General features: G+C 40.2%; 2 protein-coding genes across 2 annotated transcripts in view; both read left to right on the plus strand.

The window, feature by feature from the left end:
- COL24A1 (collagen type XXIV alpha 1 chain) overlaps positions 1–6,849 on the plus strand; it is a 254,996-nt gene extending 248,147 nt beyond the window's left edge. Inside the window, exons 57-60 of the mRNA XM_063136778.1 lie at positions 433–601; positions 1,197–1,306; positions 2,685–2,900; positions 5,746–6,849. Of these exons, the coding sequence (XP_062992848.1) occupies positions 433–601; positions 1,197–1,306; positions 2,685–2,900; positions 5,746–5,892 (642 nt within the window). The 3' untranslated portion in view covers positions 5,893–6,849. The remainder of the gene's footprint in view (positions 1–432; positions 602–1,196; positions 1,307–2,684; positions 2,901–5,745) is intronic.
- Positions 6,850–13,578: 6,729 nt separating this feature from the next.
- The window catches only part of ZNHIT6 (zinc finger HIT-type containing 6), a 49,697-nt gene continuing 42,523 nt past the window's right edge, over positions 13,579–20,752 (plus strand). The window contains exons 1-4 of the mRNA XM_063117785.1: positions 13,579–13,687; positions 18,999–19,064; positions 19,158–19,264; positions 20,111–20,196. Coding sequence (XP_062973855.1) covers positions 13,617–13,687; positions 18,999–19,064; positions 19,158–19,264; positions 20,111–20,196 — 330 coding nt within the window. The 5' untranslated portion in view covers positions 13,579–13,616. The remainder of the gene's footprint in view (positions 13,688–18,998; positions 19,065–19,157; positions 19,265–20,110; positions 20,197–20,752) is intronic.

Genomic DNA, 20,752 nt, shown 5'->3' on the forward strand with positions numbered 1-20,752 from the left:
AAAAATACTTCAGCCAGCAAAAACTAGGCTGACAACTGTTACCCATTCTCTTCCGCTGCTCCCAGACTGTGGGATGGCCTGCCAGGAGAGATTCGTCAACTTAGTAGTCTTTCTGAGTTTAAGAAAGCCATAAAGACTGATCTCTTCCAGCAGGCCTACCCAGATGAATTTTAAGATGTCCGATTGTTATTTTAATATTGTATTAGTTTTATATGTTCTTTAATAAGTTTAATGCATTTTATGGTATTATGTTGTTCCCTACCTCGATCCAGAGGGAGTGGCAGGTAAGAAATATATTATTATTAATATTAATAATAATAATAATCCAGCTTTGTGCATTATAAACATGTTCAGTTTTGGCCGTGCCCTAGTAGTACAATGGCATTTATTTGCAGTACAATAAATTGCCAATGTTTTTTTTTTTCTTGGCAGAGTTACCAGAATACAGAAGTAACATTACTGGATCACAGTGCTGAGATATTCAAAACACTACATTATCTTAGCAATTTATTGCATAGTATCAAGAACCCTCTGGGAACTCGAGATAACCCAGCACGTATCTGCAGGGATTTGCTTAACTGTGAACGCAAAGTGTCTGATGGTAAGTCCTTCAGTGACATTAATTACTCTAAAATACATCCTGATACTCATATTTCCAGTTACTGATCTCCAAAGAAAAAGGAAGAAAAACTGTGATCGTGTGCAGCACAACAGTTAAAACCCACTTAAATCATAGCAGTAGTATGGCTACAGGGAAAAATGGCGATCGCGTATACTGCCCTGATGCTAAACACTAGGGAATAAGAATTAGAGAGTTAATTTTTAAAGTAAAAATACTGAAATGAACATCTGTAACCTATATGCCTACCCCCACCCTGCTGCAACCCCACCCCAACACTATAGTATATTTTTTTAAAATAAGAAAGGATATTGCAGTAAGCCGCAGCCCTGATAGTGCTGAGGTGCTGACCCTGAGCCTATTTGTCACTGCCCCCATCACCTGCCGCTTTCTGGGTGGTCATTTGGGGGCTATGTGGCCCTGGACTTTGGCCCGAAGGTCCAGCCCTAGCTGTATCAGCTGCCACTGTGAGCTACCATGAGCATACCGCTAAGCCATATTTCCTTTTCCTACTTTCAGAACATATTTGTACGACCCTTTTTAAAATTCTTTTGCCTTTTACTTTCCCAACTGATAGGAAAATACTGGATTGATCCAAATATTGGATGTCCTTCTGATGCCATTGAGGTTTTCTGTAATTTCACTGCTGGTGGCCAGACGTGTTTATCACCTGTATCCGTGGCAAAGGTACATCATTCTCTTCTTAAGAAGTGTGTTATCTTCTTTTTTCTTCTTCTGCCTTTTTTACCCCCAAACAAAAACATTTGTAAGAGCTGGAAGATCTTGAGGGTCTCTGTTACATTTGATAAAGAGCAAGTATTTGAGTCATTCCGTTGGCAAAAAGGTTCACAGAATAAACTAAAACTCTTAATTAGGGCCCACAAGTATTCATCATGGTATATGCAGACTTCAGAAGCCAAAAACATTATATTCTATCCATATTCAACCTGATGACTCCTTCACCATTGCAATCTGCCCTCACGGGAAAGTGCTTTGCATCAGGGAAGGAGTCGGAAAAGGTGTGCTTAATCCGTCCTCCGCCAGCTTTTTTTTTCTCTTGAAAAACCTCCTCCAAGCTTTTTTTCTCTCTGCAGGATTCAGAATACTAGCAGGAATAAAAGCACCTGATGGCCAAGTACCTTTGTAGCAGACATGGGACTGTTGGACTAAGGTTATATGTAGCTGTAGTGTAATAAGTTGTTTTGCCATGAGTTAGATGCCTACTCCTTAAGCTGGACATTCAAAGAAAAATAAAAGGGGGGAAATGTGATAATATAATAGAAAACTCCTCTTATCATTGACTGTAGCACTCTTTAAATTGAAATCCAATAGGTTCTTGTAGGTTTGCAGCCTGCCAATCATATGCATATTACTTAGAACTAAGTCTCACAAAGTAATCCCAAATAAGCAAGAATAAGTTTGCACTCTTCATTAGGCTAGGACCTTGTCACATTTTAAGATCTCAACTTACACAGAGAACAAAACCTTAATTTGTTAATACAGTAATAGTTGTCATCCAGTAGTTTCTGTTGTTCATTGTGTTACTATATTCTGGCTCCCAAAATTATTTGGTGGATTTAGTGGGGTTGGGGGGGTGGGGAGAGAGATAAAAAGATGGGAGTGCCCTTAAAAAGCTCTTACAGACTAATGCATAAGACCTGTTGTATACAGCTGAAGAAACATTGGAAATCCAAGCCAAGTGTCAGCATAAGTCCATAAGTAGGAACCACATGGGAATGATATCTTGAAGAACTGGCATTGTTTCAAGAACTGTAATCTTATTTTTCCTCATCACATTACAAACTGCATGTTGTCATCTTCTTACCCATATTTATATTGTGTAAACCTTTTTTATAGGAAGGACATATTTCTATGCCAAGTAATCTGCACAGTTTATCTAAATAGTTTACTTTAACTGATAAAATGTCAATAGTTTCTATACCCGTGGAAATAAATGTTTATGAAGCTTTTGTGAAGGTATTTCTAAATTGCATGGGTTCATCATGCTTTATGGCTATGAACTGCAATCTTGCTTTCTAGAATAATGTGTGTTTTTCTTAAACAGTTGGAGTTTGGCATTGGAAAAGTACAGATGAATTTTCTTCATTTACTGAGTTCAGAAGCAATCCATTCTATCACAGTTCACTGCCTAAACACCCCAGTATGGGGAACCAATGAACTACGTGCTCAGAGACCCTCTGTCAGTTTCAAAGGATGGAATGGTGAAATGTTTGAAGCAAACACACTGCTTGAACCAAAAGTGCTTCTGGATGAATGCATGGTAAACCATCTACTGACATTATTAAAATGTACACTGAACATGGTGCTTATTTTGAATTAATATAGGTGGTGTTCAACCTATTTTTGTGAACCGCCCAGTGAGCTTCGGCTATTGGGCGGTATAAAAATGTAATAAATAAATAAATATAGATATTTACTTTTCCCACTAACATAACATCTAAGTTGAGATTCTTCATCCATGAAGTTGATTCTATTTCATAAAAAGTGCTGATACCACACTTCACATATACAAACACACTATACATTTTATGTTAAAACATGGAAACTGTCCAAAAGCTAAGAACAACTGTGATGGTGCAAAGAAACTGCACTTCCTTTTAACATCAGTCTCTAGATACCTAAGACCTGGTTAAAGACTTGGGTCATTAATTAACTAACCCATGATTATTTGGGGTCAAACGGGAATGAGAGAGAAAAATGAGCTGAAGGAAAATGATAGAAAACATCTTGTTGAATGTAACCAAAGTTGTTTCCCCTTCAACAACCCAAAATTCCAGGTTCCCAAGTCGTGCTGAATGACCCAAGAATAGGGTGTTCCCAGATTGTTTTCTGAAACAGATGCAAAGTAGAGGCAGCCAGGAGACACCGCGATCATTTGTACACAGCCCAGACAATCCATGGGTTAAACAACCAATGGATTGTCATTACGTGTGAACTGGGTCTAAAAGTTATTAACCTTTAATGTTCCTAATTAGAAGCCTAATGTTCTAATTTTCCATCTTTTTCCCTGCATTGTTTAGTGCACTGGAAGCGGGTGAGTGGTCAGAAGCCAGCACTCTTGTTCTGTACCATGTGCTCCCAAACAACCCACGGTTAACAAACTATGGGTTGATTCATTGTGCAAACTGGGCCAGAAAAAATATTGAAGCTATCCTATTTTTATTGTGGGTCCCAGGAATGGCAATGACTGAAAGGCAGAAAATAAACATCCAGGTTAAATTCAAATTTATAGATAGCATATGCTACAGTACCTCTACACACTCTCTCTCTCTCACTCTCTCTCTCTCTCTCTCTCACACACACACGTACATATCCATTGTCTAGTAGCTTGTAAAGGTTTTGCCTCCACTAGAAAACAAACTGCAGCGCTGCATAGGAGAGAGAAACAGGAATGCACACCTGACTATTCATGAGCCCTTCTATCTCAATAAATTCCTGCTGTTTGTGCATCTTTACTAAAGATGGGCCACCCATATTCTAAATGACAGTGACAGAAATGAAAAGGTTAATATATATTTTTAAGTCAGAACGTTTAGGACTATTTCATGGAAACTTGGAAGAGCACATTTCTTTCCAATGGGTATTGGATCACCTCTAGTTTTTGAACAAGATGTTGCACTCCAAATACTTCATGTTTTTGTTTAAGAGAGCCAAGAAGTATCCATTTACACATGATCTGGTCTTGTCATTATTTGTTCTGTGTAACTCTCACTGACCTCAGTGTGCAGATAGATGGCAGGATGACAAGCCCTTAAAGAACTGGAAGTTGTGCAAAGTAGGTGCTGAAATGCTACCAAATCAGCATTTTCCATTTGCTTAGATTTCTAGCATTTTCCACCCACAGGCCTTACATTTATTATTTATTGCATTTCTATTCCACCCTTCTTCCAAACAGCTCAGGATAGTATACACAAGACTATTCCTTTTTTATCCTGTGAGGTAGGTCAGGTGGAGTGATAGTAGTTAGCCCATGATCACCTCATGAATTTCATAAGCATACAGGGAGTTGAACCCAGATCCCAGTCCAACCCTCTACCAGTTAAACCATTTTGCCTACTTGTAAGGCTGCTGAAAAGTGCAATTTTTCTGTGAAATTCTCTGAGAACTCTCTTTCTGCAGGAAGCTATATAGTGTAGAAATTTCCTGAAGAATCTCACAGATCCCTGTCTGCAGGGATTTCACTTTTCAACTGCCTCCACTGCACTCACAGCTTTGACTGGTTTGGCAAAAAAGGAGTGACTGCAAACTTCAAGATTTTCAAAACCCTTTTCAGTCCCAGACACTGCTTTTCCACTATTTTATAGATTGTGCAAGGTAATACTTTTGATTATCACCTTTGAAATATATCAGATGCAGCTTTTATTTTTAATAGCTTTTTGAAGAGTGTTCTGAGTACTGAATATACCATGGCAAAAGGATCTAGATCTGTCCACATTTCAAATCCTTGCTGGATTTGCTCTAAGCTGCTGTATCCTCACAACACTGGGAAAGAATAAATTAATATAAAAATCCTTTATTCATTAATATATATAGACCTGGGAAATGATCTGAAGGAAAATGATATAGCCAACGTTGAATGTAACCAAGGGTGCTTCCTGATGGAGGGCTCCTAGTATTACCGATTAAAAGGCAATATGCAGTCCATTCATCCTCCTTAACGGATTTTCTGTGGGAATAATAATAATTTATTTATTTATTTATTTATTGCCCGCCTCTCCCTCTGGATCGAGGTGGGCAACAACATTAAATACAATATAATACAATGGAAAAAAGAGACGTAGTGGGAAAACACAAGAGGTTTACACATGGAAGATGACAATACCTGGATGCCCCATAAAATTACATGAGCAAGGCAGGGTGATTTCACAATAGAATGCTCATCTGGAAGCATAGCCTGGATCTAGGTGGGAACCACTAAATATCCCATGTTCTTTGCTGCCTTGAACTCTTGGAACAAGGGATAAAAATGTTGTAAGTAATGCTCCTTTGTTGTTCTCTCTCTCTCTCTCTCTCTCTCTCAGCAAAAATAAAATCTGTCTATCCATTGAAACAGCTTATTAGTAATTACTATGCTTTAATTAACACTCCTGTCATATCTATTGCAGATTCAAGATGGCAGCTGGCATAAAACCCAATTCCTTTTTCATACTCAAGACACCAATCAGCTTCCAGTTGTTCAGGTGCATAAATTTGCTCATCTCAAACAAGGACAACAGCGTTACATAGAAAGTGGATCAGTGTGTTTTCTCTAGGCTTCTGACAGAGTTGTGTTTCTCACATCACTATTGAGTTGCTGCAAGGAATGATTGCAAAAGAAGAATTAAAAAGAAAAATGTTGATGATTTCTTAAAGAATCTCAGGAAGAAAAAGACTTCCTCCTAAAAAGGAGAAATGGTTTTGTTTTTTTTTGTTTTTTTAAAAGAGACCTTGACAATATTAATAAAGTATTTAATTTTTGATTGGTGCTTTTTATATTATTCTTTGGAATTGAAAAAAATATACACATATATGGAAAATCTGAAAAACCAGTGTTCTTAACTGCACTGTCCAGAATGGTGGAGAAGTGCAGTACTAAGGAGCAACCCCGGCTAATGCTCCCAAATGTGCAATAGCTTGTATTATACTTCTATGACAGTGAGTTATGCCACCATAAAATAAATATTTTCCTTAAACACTTAAGTTGTATTACAGTCCTTTATGGACACAGACATCTTACCGATGATACACTACCTCTTATGTGTTTCTTATTTGTGTTGCCTGGTGCTCTCCGTATAACCCAAGGTGTGTGTGGTCTTAGTCAAGATTATTTGTTTCCTTTTTCATTACTTTTTTTTGGGGGTGGGGGTTGTATGTGCTGGTAACATCAAGAGAATTTTTCATTATAAAATTGTGTCTTTAAAAAATGGTCACATCATTATGAGTGAAAACATTATTTATGTGAAAATATTGCTTAAAATGTTTGTCTGTAGACATGGAAGTGGTACATGAGACAGAACATTGTATCTGGTGCTTATAGGAATAACAGGATGTTGTAGTTGTAGAAGGGCTACCTACAGTAGTCTTTTAAAAGTTTTTGGACTTCAGTTAAAGGTTTCAACTATCCAAGGCCATCTACAATGATGTATTGTGTACATATTTTTGTAACTGTTAAAAATGTTAAAACAGCATATATTTAAATGGCTGCTATTAAATTATAATAATCTTAATTACGTCAGCCTCTTGGGAGTTCTATGTTTTTGACCCTTGCTTACTACACTTTTTCACAAGTATATTTCAGCCCAAAGACTTTTCTACAGTTGAGCTATTGGAAATATTCTCTAACAACTTCCGCTTCAAGAGTTTCTAAGAGAGCAGTCCTATGGCTTCCAGAAGATGTTTGGGAAGCCTAAGATGCTGCAGATCTGCTCCATGGCTGTAGACAGAGCTACAACAGCAGAGGAAGAGATATGATTGTGGATTTTCCTCCATTCCCTCAGCCACCGTGAAAAACTCCATGGCTGTTGCTGTTTTCCATGGGCTGCTGCAACCTCGGAAGTGGATAGGGAAGATGGAAAGGAGGTGTGCTGGTGGTTGGAGAGGGAAGAGGATGTGGTTCCACAAGTCTCTGTTCCTACCCTACCTTGAGGAAGGTAGGAGAGTGTTGTGAGTCCAAGCCCTCCCGCCAAGATTAGAGACAATAAAGCAGTCTGCCATGCAATCCACAAAGCTTTATCCAGTAAATAAATGTCTCTTTACACCTGAAGGGAATGTGAAGACTTGGGGGGAATCCGCACGTTGTTCTGAAATCGCTTCTAAGCGACCCCAGTGCAGTGTGAAAGCGAGCGTGTAACTTGCCTTTTGAAGAGCCAACGAAGAGACGTCCTTCCCGCCGCCGCTGCCGTCTGCAGACCTCCTCGCCAACCAGCGAGGAGAGCTCGGCTGAAGAAGGCGGGGTTGAGAGCGGAAGAAGCTCTCCACCCCGCCTTCTTCCCCCGAGCTTTCCGTCCCAGACAATGAGGAGGGAGTTGGGTGGCGGCGGCGGCAGGAAGGACGTCTCTTCGTCAACTCTTCAAAAGGCAAGTTACACGCTCGCTTTCACGCCGCTCTGGGGTCACTTAGAAGCGATTTCAGAACGACGTGCGGATTCCCCCTAGGAGCTATCCTCTAAGCTTAATTAGCTAACAAAGCAAGGCAGTTGCCTATCAGCTAAATGGATTGCTTCCCACAATGCCCAACAGGCTTTTGCTGAATCCCTCCTTCAGGGAAGCTTTTCAAGATGAAGCCTCTGCCAGGTAGCCAACCTAGTGAATACCCTCCAACCTCCGCTCAACTCCACCCACTTGAACCTGCAACAAACTTGGATTTGTCAACTCCGATGCTCTCTTTGCTAAAGACTAGTGTGGAGAGGGTGATCTCTGAGCCTAAGTGTTCTGTCCGATAAGCTCCTGGGAAGATTCCTCCTTGACTCATGGAGAGTCTTGGAGAATCTCCTCCCCCATTTCCTGTCTTGACTGGTGTACATCTCCTCCTCCTTCAGCCTCCAAGTCCAATTGAGTCTCCGAAAGCCTGACTCCCACACTAGGAAGAATGGACCTGATTCTGACAGCTAGCATCTGAGCCCATCTAGCTCAAAATGCATTTAGAGAGGAGTTGGTCCTCCTGCACTTCTGGGAATGGCTTCGGATAGACAGAAGGTTCCAAGGGAGGGGGGCAAGCTCCAAAATGGAGGTATCTAAGCACAATCCAACAGGATTCAATCCTGTTGGACTGTGCTCTGAGAAATGCCCATCTCAGTTGTCACCAGTGTTTAATCAAATCTTAACCTTGTATTTGAAATGGGAAAGGGATTCATTTTAAATTGTCTCTTTCCACTATAAATTATTTACCCTGAATATTGTAAATTGCAGTAAGAATCTAAAGCGCACTTAAGCCTTCTCCAACCTGGTGTCCTCCAGCTGTTTTGGATTTCAACTCCCATCAGCCCCAGCCAGCATGACCAGTAGTCAGGGATTCTGGGAATTGTAGTCAGGAAAGGCTGGCACACTTATTAGAAAAGTCAAGGCAAGATTATTTTCAGCAATATAAAGCCTAGGCTATGCCACTTGAGACTGCAGGAAAGAAGATATTAGATTGGATTACTATTTAATAAAAAGCAAATACTTCTCTCCACATAGAAAACTAGCACAACAGGGAAACAGATACAGCCTACTCATTTTCCTGATATTGTAGTTTATTGTGTGCAGGAAGTTTAACCTATGGGGAAGTATTCATACACACAATCCCACTACCACTCCTTGGAGCTTAAAGATGTGCAGAAACAATCACTTGATCCCAGGCACAGAGCTCTATCAGACGGAGGGAAATCACGGTTCCCTACCGTCGCTTCTCTGCCCCTGTTCCTGTCCTACTTCCTCTTCCCGGAGAATAAAGAAGAAGTAAATGAAGACCATGTGGCCCATTCAAGGGCCATTTTTATCATGCCACTTTTCCTGCACATAACAGGAAATAGTGGCACATCGGTTTCCAAAAAAACTCAGATTTTGTGTGTGTGTGTCTGTTTCGTCATGGGAAGAAGGCAAGAAGGAGCAGGAGGCAGAGCTCATCTAAAGGACACATGAAAAACCATGAGTGGACAGTAGCGAGTGTGCAATAAAATGCTCTTCTGATGAACCCTAGGGTCAAATGAACATATAAGCTTGAGGGGAAGTTTTGCAATTGTGTGGAAGGTGGCGGGAACTCTCAAAACATGGAAAAACATGCAATTCTACCAGATAACATGCCCTCCTCTGCCACAGTTTGATCATATGGAATCAGATTTGCTGTCTAGTTTCATAAGTCATAATGTTAAATGTAAAAATCCTATATTAGTCTACTCAACAGTAGCATTTTATTTATTTATTTATTTATTGCATTTATATACCGCCCCATAGCTGAAGCTCTCTGGGTGGTTTACAAAAGTTAAAAACAGTAAACATTAAAAACAAATATACAAAGTTTAAAAACATAAAAAGCATAATCAGTTCATATGCAGCCCCTCACTTGGTGTTCTGCAAGTTTATGAACTTCTTGTTTTATTCCTACTTCCATAACTCCAGTGATTTGTAAAATCTGAAAAATCTAAAAAGAATGGTCATGAGATCATAGTATTGTGTGTCCTAAACACTGAGAATCCAGAAAACAGATGTTTGAAATCCTCATGTTTGTTTTGAATTAAGAAAAAAAGAACTTTATAAATTGACTCTTTTTTTTATGCATTTGGATCTTAAAATTCTGCTACTGCAGTTGTACAAACAAGTCTACACCCTTCCTGGATTTAATAGTTCACCCATTGGTGAATGCCATTATTATTGCAGAAGTATACCAAAGTTGAGAAGCAAACATGCTATAGAACACCCTTCCCCAATATGGTGCCCTTAAAACATTTTACACTACAATACCCAGATTCCTAACCATTGACCACATTGGCTGGAACTGATGGGTTGAAGTCCAAAACATCTGAAGGGCAACACATTCTCCTGTAAAGAGTCACTAGCCCTATTCAGACATTGTCTTACCCTGGGTAGGGCAAACATGTAAGCAGGGAGAGCACTCAGATCCTGCCCCCTCCATTATTGCGTTGCCCTCTACTTATGACATCTGAAGAGGAGAGCCTCTTGTATCCATGGAGGCTCTCTACGTGAGCTACGATGCTGGAAAATCAGAATTGTGGCTCACTTGGAAAGCTTCCACAGATACAAGAGGCTCTCCTCTTAAGACATCACTCTCCATGAGTAGAGGGCAAAGACAACATGCAGGGTGGGGCTGGAGTGCCTTCCCTCCTTACATGTTTTCTGTACCTGGGTTAGAGAATGCCTAAACAGGGCTACTGTTTCACCCAAATCAGCTTCTAGTGAATTTCTCAATTGGATTCAACTGCAATCTTCAAATCAAGATCACATTACATTGGAATGATCCCACTGATAGGACTTTCAAACAATGGAGGCTTGCCCCGCAAGAAAAAAATGTAATTAAACATTTAATCCATTAAATTAACCAATTACATTCATTTGTGACCTAGGATAGATCACTGACTAATTAACCCTGTTTTTCTTTTGTTTGTCCAGTCCCATTGATTTTCATGTCTGAAAGCATCTCTATATGAGCAATTTATTGCATGCTTATGATTGGCCACTCATGGAAGTTTGAATGTCCTTTACCTGACATTGTCAGCCACTAGGATGTCTCCTGCATGACTCCTGAAATCTTGCTTCTAAAAAGATCAGAGATAGTGCAGTAATTAAAATTATTGATGCATATTCAGTGTGTAAAGCTGGCGTTGAACTACAATACAGCCACAAGATGGTGTTGTTTCATTTAACATAATAGTGCATTGCTGAGAAGGGAAATTTTTCAATTCTAAATCACATGGTTGCCCTTCTAAAGGGGCCTGTGGTAAACCTGGAAAACCCAGAAAGACTTCAGAAGAAGAAAGCCCGGTAAGAGCACAGGTGTTGTTGTTTTTTTAAAATATAGAGACACTCTGAATCTCTAGTCTCAAGCTGGCTTTTCATTTAGACTTCTCTTATGTTAGCAGGACAAGGGATAGGGGCCTCCAGAGAAGAGACTTACATAACAAGCTTTCCTTGCTGTAATCCTCTCAGTACAAGGGAGAGCCCAATTACTCATTTCACTTTTGTTTTTTGTTTCACTCTTTTCAGGATACTTGAAATTTTCATCCAATTATATTATTGGCCTCAACCTCTTCGAACCTGCCCACCACTGGAATGCTCTGAAATTGAATGCCCGAGAATGCTCTGAAATTGAATTAGGCTTTGGGCTGAAGGAGGTTCCCCACCCCTGCTCTTACAGGCCCAGTTAGTGTAAAAGAGTAGGCCTCGCCTAGTAGGCTTTTATGTTCATATTTATGTCCCTTCTCTTTGGTGTCCTAGCAGGGGTGTGTTGTGTTTTGCCTTTGTGTTGTTGGCTCGCACAGCTCCCAATATCTCTGAACTGTGCTTATGCTGAAAGGCTTTGAACATGAACAGAGTGTACAATAAGCAAACTCCATATGTTGGGCTCTGTGAAGCAATACAAACACACAGGATAGGGTACTAATAGACTGGGGTATTAATTTTATATGCATCAGGCATATAAAAAACAGCAGGCACTATAGCAAAAATGCTTTTTACTTGTGGCTCTTACTTAGGATTTAGGAGTGTAGATCTGGAAGAAGCTACAGCAAATGGACAGTTCATACATATGTGGTCAGAAATAAGTCCCATTATGCTCCACAGGACTAAAGAATATTTAGAATTTCAAGATACATTGAGAGCAAAGTTCAGGAAGATCCAAAGATGGTATTCAGAGAGGACCTGGCCTATCTAACAGTTATTATCATAGGGGATCTATCTTTAACTTTTTACTTGTGTTAGATTAACGGAGAATAAGTATTGTATGCAGTCAATAATTGAAGCACACGATGTCATCCACAGACTATATGTCATCACAAAACATACATATATGTAGCATATTATGAAATAATTGGACATTGGTGAAATGAGTGAAATTTTCCAGCCTGGCTTTATAAGATGTTAGAAAAAAATACCTGTTTTATAGTAAACTTTCATACTAATGAAATTAAATTTTCTTTTTTGTGGCACATTGTACTAACCTGGATTATGACAGATTTTTAGTGGTGGCCTCAGGCTCCTATAGAAGCTATATCTTCTTCTTGAGTTAGAATTCCATCCCTGGAAAGATCTTTACCTCCAAGTAACTCCACACAGCCTGCAAAAAGCAGCTAGAGAGTGCAAAAAGCAGCTCAGCTCTCAAATATAGCCATGTTAAGATAAGAACATTTGTTTAAGCTGTCCTAGCTGGTGCAGGTACAGAAAGAGTAAGGTTGAAACTTAAAGTGCAATTCTGTTACTTTTTGATTCACATAGGCTATGAATCCTAATATTCAGTTAAGCCAACTCTTGGTTCTTGGGACTGTCATGAAAAGTATCAGCACCAATAAAAAAAATGGTTGTGACAGGTAGAAAAGTGGATGCATGGACCGGATTGCCTCTCTGTGAAGATGATTGTAGTGGACAGCCAGTGTGTAATCAGAGAATATGGGGACAATTTTCACAGGGAGCATCGTTGGTCTGTGTTGGACCAAACAGCAAAAGCAACTCTTGTGGCATCTTAAATCTGTCAGGCTTTTGTATATTTTTGAGTTAAAGCCCACATCACCAGAATCACAAAGTGTTATCCCCATTTAAGACCTATTGCATGTTTGTATTGCATATATACATGAAAACTGAGGGGGAAATTTTGAACGGGTCCAAATAACCATGAAATGCAACACACACACACGTGCAATCTTATGCCAATTCTATAGGAAACTTAAATCGGGTGGGCAACCTGTGGTCCTCCATATGGTTTGGCCTACAACTCCCATCATCCCTCACAATTGCCTTTGCTCACTAGGGCTTTTGGGAGCTGTAGGTCAAAACATTTGGAGGACAACCAGTTGCCTAGTCCTGGCTTGAAACGTTTACAAGGTAAGCACAGTGACCACCACAGCACAGTGCGAGAGGATGTTCCTTCCTTCGACTGAAAAACTATGCACATTTAGCGAAGCCTAAGACCCACTGAACACCGTGGCACTTCCTGCGCAGTAAACTAATTTCTCCCCCGCTTCAAGGACCAATATAACAGCCCTGTATCACCTTCGTGTGGGAACCTCAACAACAGCGGGAAATTCCATAAATCAACACACACACCCTTCACTCGCGCGTGCGCACACCGTCTCTGCCACAGAGAGGGCGCCGCTGCACTGAGGCGAGTCAACGGCCTCTGCCTATCTGCCTTAACTGTCCCCCTCCCCCGTGTTGGAGGCTGTGTGTTGTTCCCCGAGCTCCAGCGAGGGGGCGGCCTCTTCTTTCCACGCGCTTCCTGCTAACGGCCCAGGCACAGCGCCCGTCTAGGCTTCGAGAAGCGGGAGGCTGCAGGCCGGCTGGCCCCGAGAGCGATGGAAGCGGCGACAGGCGAGAGCGGCGAGCAGGCCCTCGAGAGCCGTAAGCGGAAGATGTCGCTGCGGAGGTAGGTTGCTTCTCTCCCTCTCTCTCTGCTTCGCTTTGCCTCAAGGAAAAGAGCCTGCTTCCCGCTCCTCTTTGGGAGGAGGGAGATGAGGATTCCTCAGGCTCTAGCTATGGGGAGCCCAGTTAGGCAGCGAGTGGGGAAACCGTGAAGGCCAGATTGGGTTAAAAAAAAACCCCAACCCCAAAAACCTCGTGGTAGGCTCCACACGTGGTCTTAAGGAGAACGCGAGCCAAGAAGCGGACACGCGAATTCTTAGGACCGCAACGCCTTCTCCCTATTGAGAATAGTTTGACATTTAAGTTACAATAGTAGATTTAAAATGATAGAACTTCCTTTTTTTAAATTACGTGTTTATACTCAGAACACCCTTCTGTGGTTGGTTAGGCTGAGATATGGTACGCTTTGTGTATACTCTATGAATTCACTGGGGATTTCAACCTAGCTGCCTTCTAGCTCAGGGATGAGGAATGTGTGGCCTTTCAGATGTTGCTGGACTGCAAGTCCCATCATCCCTCAACATTGGCCATGCTGGCCTGGCTTGATGGGAGTAGCAGTCAGCCTACCTCTGGAAGGCCACATGTTTCCCACCCTCCTGAGGGCTTTTTGTGGCTCTGACACAAAGATTTAAAATTTAAAAGGAAGAAATACCAGTTGATCTTTATTTATTTCATTTTTATGGAAGCTAATCTGGGGCAAAATTATCCTTCCGGTAGCCTCAGCAGCTACAGGGCAACAGATTGCAATGCTAAAAGATACAATGGCCCATGCCGTTCCTAATATGGAAAGTTTATTTTACCACATAGTAGCTCTTCAAACCATATAATGTGCATCAAATACATAAGGTAAAACCAGGTAGCTGTGTTGGTTGTAATAACCGCAAAACAGATTTCACAAAACCTTTAAAATAATATTTGTGCCAGGGTTCAAATCTAGTATGCAGACTTTCAGGTTTCACAGAATTGTTTCTTAAACTGGCTGAGCAAGAAATCTTGTTTTTAAAGCAGTAGATGAAAAATAGATGATTCTGAGTGATGACAAGGTGTTCAGCTCCAAGCTCTCTTCTGTAGAGCTTGAAGAATTAAATTTGTAATGAACTATTAGGCCTATGGAGAACGTTAAAATCACAGAGGCACACTGGGGACAAAGAAGCATGTGCACAGTGCAACATTGTTCTGTTTTAATCCAGGCTAATGCACTTTGGATCTGTACTCCCCAAAACTAGCATGGATTAGAATATGTACATAATCCGTAAAAAAAACACTCTTTTGCCATGGTGCCACCCTAGCTCTAAATTGAACAGGTTTGTTAAAAGGCATTGAAGAGAAACAAATATGTGGACAAGAACTCTTTAATCATCCTTTTGTACAGATTTTAAGGATTGGTAGAAAGTTTGTAAAACAAATATAGTCTGAAAGAATACAGTGTAGGTACCAGGCAAACCTCCTTAGGGAGCTCATTCCACAGCTGGGGTATCACAGCAGAGAAGGCCCTCCTGGTAGCCACCTGCCTCACTTCCTTTGGCGGGGCAATAAACATGTATATAGTATTTGTTGGGGAAAATGGGTGGGATGGTGCAGTTGCACCATGTCCTGCTTATGGTTCCCTAGTTGACAGCTGGTTGGTCATTGTGTGAACAGAGTGCTGGGCTACATGGACCCTTGGTCTGATACAGCATGGCTCTTCCTATGTGTGCATGTTTCTGACAATATGTGTGGCCCCACCACTGCCAGCAGTCCTCAGAGCCAAAGAGGTTGCCCACCCCTGCATTAGTGAAATCCTATCACACTTCACACAACAGGAGCTTGGATGCCACTTTTGTAAACTTGACAAAATGTAGCATATAAAATGGAATGCACATCTTGGATTATCCTGTTATCATCACTCCCTGTAATAGACAACTCAGACTATAAGTGCCAATTACAGATGGGAGACCCAGGAATGTTCAACTCATATTTTCTGAACATCACTTGGAAGCTCGGTTCAGCACACTCCTGTTTTTGTTTGTTTGTATCTGATGCAATAAGCCTATGTGCACCAGTTGCTGGGGAACATGGGTGGGAGGGTGCTGTTGCACCATGTCCTGCTTTGTTGGTCCCCGGTCGACAGCTGGTTGGCCACTGTGTGAACAGAGTGCTGGACTAGATGGACCCTCGGTCTGATCCAGCATCAGGGCACTGCTTATGTTCTTAACCCTTGGGATAATAGCCTCCGAATCTTGGCTGTATGCTTGAAATGTGTGATAAAATTGTAGGTTCTCCTTTGCCCCTCCACAATATACGTTTGTGCAGAGAGGTATAGTTTTATTCCATTTTTTTTCCTTTTTAAAAAATAATGTTTTTATTATTGTGTGATTCTGGTTACAAGGATCAACTAATGTGTCGCATATGTATATTCAGAGTCAATACAAATATATATACTTAATTACTTAATTATACAAGCCTGGGTATAAAATATTTAACATTGATTAGTTAATTTGATTTCATTTAAAATTCATTCAATACAATTCAACGTAGGACATCCTGGGACTAACTCTCTTTACCCTTCCACCTATGCTCTCCCATGTTCTTCTTTATTCACATAATTAAATTTCTACCATACCCCCTCAAATTTATCTTCACTTTGTTGTCCTCTTACCCCTTCCTCATTTTTGTGTCAGCTTTTCTAAGAGGGCAATCTGCCAAACCCTTTGAAACCAGTTTTCAATCGTAAAAAACTGCCATCCTTCCAGTGTTTAGCTATCAACCATCTAGCCGCCACTAATAGATGGTTTATTAATTCCTTGTTTAAGAGCTTAATATCTGGTCCCCTATATAAATTTAACAGAGCTAAATGAGGAGATGGGTGGACCCATTGTCCAGTTATTGAACTGATCTCCTGGAACACTTTTTTCAAATAAACACTCACCTTAGGGCAGGACCACCACATGTGTATGTACGTCCCTTCTCTGGAGCATCCCCTCCAACACAGTGGGGATGACCCTGGACTCATAGATATTCTTTTGGGTGTCAAATACCATCTGTGAGTTAGTTTTAGCATTAATTCAATATTTTTTTCTTGATAATTGATTTAAATATACCTCTGTCCCACAAAAATTCCAATCTTTTTCTTCAATATGGATTCCTAAATCCACTTCCCAGACCATCCCGAGTGGATCGTTAGTACCGACTTCTTGACTTACTATCCACTTATAAAGATTGGAGGTCACACCTTTTGTTACTCCATTATATCCCTCTGCCATACGTTCAAACTCTGTTAAATTTCTAGTGGGCGCTAATTTTATTTCTGGCTTAGAGAGAAAGGCGTATACCTGAGAAATTTTTAACCATTGTCCCTTTTCTTGACCTAATTTTTCTGTTTCAGTGTAATCAGTTGTCCATTTCTAAAGAAATCCATAAGGCGATATAATCCTTTGGATCTCCACTTAAGTTTTATTCCATGTTCTTATTCTGTAGATACTGCAAATAGAAAATTAATCTCAAAATAATATGTTTTCCTTCCATTTGTCAGCATTGAGGATCACTATAGAAATATATTATAAGCTGAGGGGCAGTGAGTGACTAAGTTTCACTCTGTATATGATTAAGTGAGCAATCCTGTGTCACCGCAGACAGCATCTGGAGGGGCATAGGACTGTGCGGTTTCCTGGCTCTAAGCTCAGAAAGAGGGCTCCAAGCTCCCCTCCCCCTCCCTTTCCCTATTCCTCTTGTAGCAAAACAGAGGGCAGAGATGAGGAAAAGAAGGCATGGCAGGGGGCAGAGAATGGATGAGACTGGGGCAGCTCTGCTGTGCTGTTTCCCTTCACTGCCCCAGCTTCCTTCCTTCCCTCTCAGAAATCACCTATGTAGCAAAAATGCAAAGTGGCTGGAACGCAGAGCCCCTGCTGTCCTCCCACCCTCCATTGGATAGTTGGCAGTCTCCGAGTTTGAAGGCTGCCAACTAACCACATAAGATTGCACCCCTAGTTTAATTAGTATGTCATCTTGTAATGCAGTTGTTTAAAGCATAGGAGCCACAGGACTGGAAAATAGTTGCAACCCCAAACAAAATTGCCAGAGTTATTGTCTGTTCCCCTTGTCTGTGAATGGATTCCCAGAATTTGCTATGTTGAAGGACAGCTTGGGTCAGTTTGTCTTAGACCTCAAACCAGACTTCTAAAAATGCTGAAGCAAAAACAAAACTCCTCCCATATGTACCTACCCGGACCTTAAGATCATCTACAGGGGCCCTTCTCCGTGAGCCCCTGCCAAAGGAAGTGAGGCAGGTGGCTACTAGGAGGAGGGCTTTCTCCGCTGTGGCACCCCGGTTGTGGAACGAGCTCCCCAGAGAGGTCCGCCTGGCGCCTACACTGTACTCCTTTCATCGCCAGCTGAAGACCTTTTTATTCACTCAGTATTTTAACACTTAATTTTAACTTAAATTTAAATTATACTGTTTTAACTCTGTATTTTAACCTTATATCAATTTTGCTGCGTGGTTTTATCCTGGTTGTGCTTTTTATACTGTATTTTGTATTTGTATTTTTAACTTGTTGGTTGTTTTATGATGATTTTAATTTTTGTGAACCGCCCAGAGAGCTTCGGCTATTGGGCGGTATAAAAATGTAATAAATAAATAAATAAATAAATAAAATAAATAAAACTAAAAACACACTTGATTTGGTGCTTCTGAGAGGAAAAAAATGCATGTAATTAAATTTAAAATTGAGATGACTGCATGTAAACAAGGTCAGCATGCTCTGATTAGAATGTAAAGAACTGGATGGAGGAGGTAGTCTCTTCTTGTGGTCATATTCTATCACTAAAAGATTCATCTGTAAGCACAAATACTCATACTGGGAAGGCATGTTTCACTAAAACAGAAACTCTTCTATAAAATTATCAACTGCTATTAAGATGTTAGGGCATCATCCATCAGAAGGCAGGAAGATCACACACAAATAAAAAACAGTGCAGTCTTGGTGGTAAAACATATAGGCACTTTCAGAATAGTGACAATTCATTAGCAGGGTGATGAAAACTACAAGCTACACAGATTAACTGTGTCTACTCCTCAGTGTATTTTTCTGGAAACACATTGGTGCCACTTACTAGTTATAAGATAAAAGTTCTTGGGAGATATTCAGGAGCACTTATGGCAGATTAATTCTTTAAAACTATTTACACACAACAAGAAAAGTTCTGCGTAACAAATAATACCAACTGCGTTTACTATGTTCCACCTTGAAGGAACTTTTTCTCAAAATCTTCTTTTCCTTAAGAATGTATCAACATTGCTCAAACGGAAATATATTTCTTTAATTTTCTTCTTTAAGGTGTGAAATCTGTAACACGGAAGAAGCAAAATATCGATGCCCTCGTTGTATGAAATACTCGTGCAGGTAAATATAAACGAATAGACATCTGTTGCTTTTTTCTTTTTGTGTGCTGAAAACAGTGTGACAATATATCCTTGCTTTCTCTTGTGTTTTCAGTTTACCTTGCGTGAAAAAACATAAAACAGCTTTCAGCTGTAATGGAGTTAGAGAAAAGACAGCATTTGTTTCCATGAATGAGTTCGATGATTTAAATCTTCTGAGTGGTAAGAGCGTCTTTGAAAGTCTTGACCCATCTTAAAGATTTAGGCTGATGTTGAATAGGTGATTAGGGGGCGGGGAGGCAATGACTCACAGTTACCTAAGTTCTTTTTTACCTCCGCTGTGAATATTTATTCATTTATTGTATTTCTATACCACCTAATAGCTGAAGCTCCCTGGGCGGTTCACAAAAATTAAAACCATTCAAAGTATAAAACAACAGTATGAACCATGATATAAAATACAATATAAAAGCACAACCAGGATAAAATCAGCAGCAGAATAAAATGCTCACTACTGCACAAACTACAATCCTAAGCATGTTTACTCACAAGTAATTCGCTTTGAACTCAATGCTTACTTACTCTCCAGTAACTGTGTTTAAGTTGCAGCCTAAAAATAACCACCATCAGCAGATATATAATTGCACAAAGCTGTCAAACAGCCCAAGAAATATAAAGCTGTGTTGGCCGAATTTGCGGAGACAGAATTGGTCCTCTAGCCACTGTAGAGAGAGATGGTAAAATACTTGCCTGATTCACAGTAATTAGTAGCTAGAGTGGTATTAACATTGACGTATAAAATATTTATTATTTTTATTCTACCATTCATATTCTACCCTTCTGCTTAGATAGAGGTGCCAAGGTGGTTCACATCAACACTAACCAGTAAAAAAAAGCAATCTGAAATGTTAAAAAAAAATAACAAACAAGGAAAATTTACAAGGCAAACCCTGCTTTATTTATCATTAATATGCTCTATAGTTATGCAATTCATGTGCTAAGGATCTTGCAGCCAATTTCATTCAAATTTCTCTTGAGTCATTGTTGCCCCTTTCTTGTTAATTTCAGATTATCGGTTTCTGGAAGATGTAGGAAGACTGGCTGACAGTGCTGCTCGAGATGATACTTCACATAAACCCAAAACCAATAAATTTGTAAGCATGTATTGCCTCTTTGATTGCATTACAGAAAATTAATGTTAGTTGTATCTATTACATGTTTTAAGCGAGAGAGAGATTGCGTTGGAACCTTAAATAATAAAATACGCATTGGATGGATAAGAAGATATTGATAGCTCCAATCACAATAGATGCCTATTTACTTTCAGATTGGGGAATATACTGAACTATATTCACAAAGTGATCGTTCTATCTTAATGTGTAATGATTAAAAAAAGGTTTCAGGCAAAAATACCTTGAAGAACATGTTATACAACAGAGGTCCCAAAACATTTTGAGTTGTGGGGCACTTTTGGAATTTTGAGAGAGTATCATGAGTGCTTTCACAAAATGGTTGCCTGGGGCCAGGTTCCCCACTCATAAAATGGCTGCCATGGTGGACATAGCCAGTCACACAACACTCATTTTCCAGATGGCAAACTGGGGAGACTCTGAAACACAAAACCCATAGTTTTCTGCTCTAACAAACATTTCATGGAAGACAAGTTGATGTGGCTCAGAGACAAGTAAACTGAGTCAGTAAACAAGTCAG

Source organism: Elgaria multicarinata, chromosome 1, assembly GCF_023053635.1.
Source record: "Elgaria multicarinata webbii isolate HBS135686 ecotype San Diego chromosome 1, rElgMul1.1.pri, whole genome shotgun sequence".
NCBI classification, from domain to species: Eukaryota; Metazoa; Chordata; class Lepidosauria; order Squamata; family Anguidae; genus Elgaria; species Elgaria multicarinata.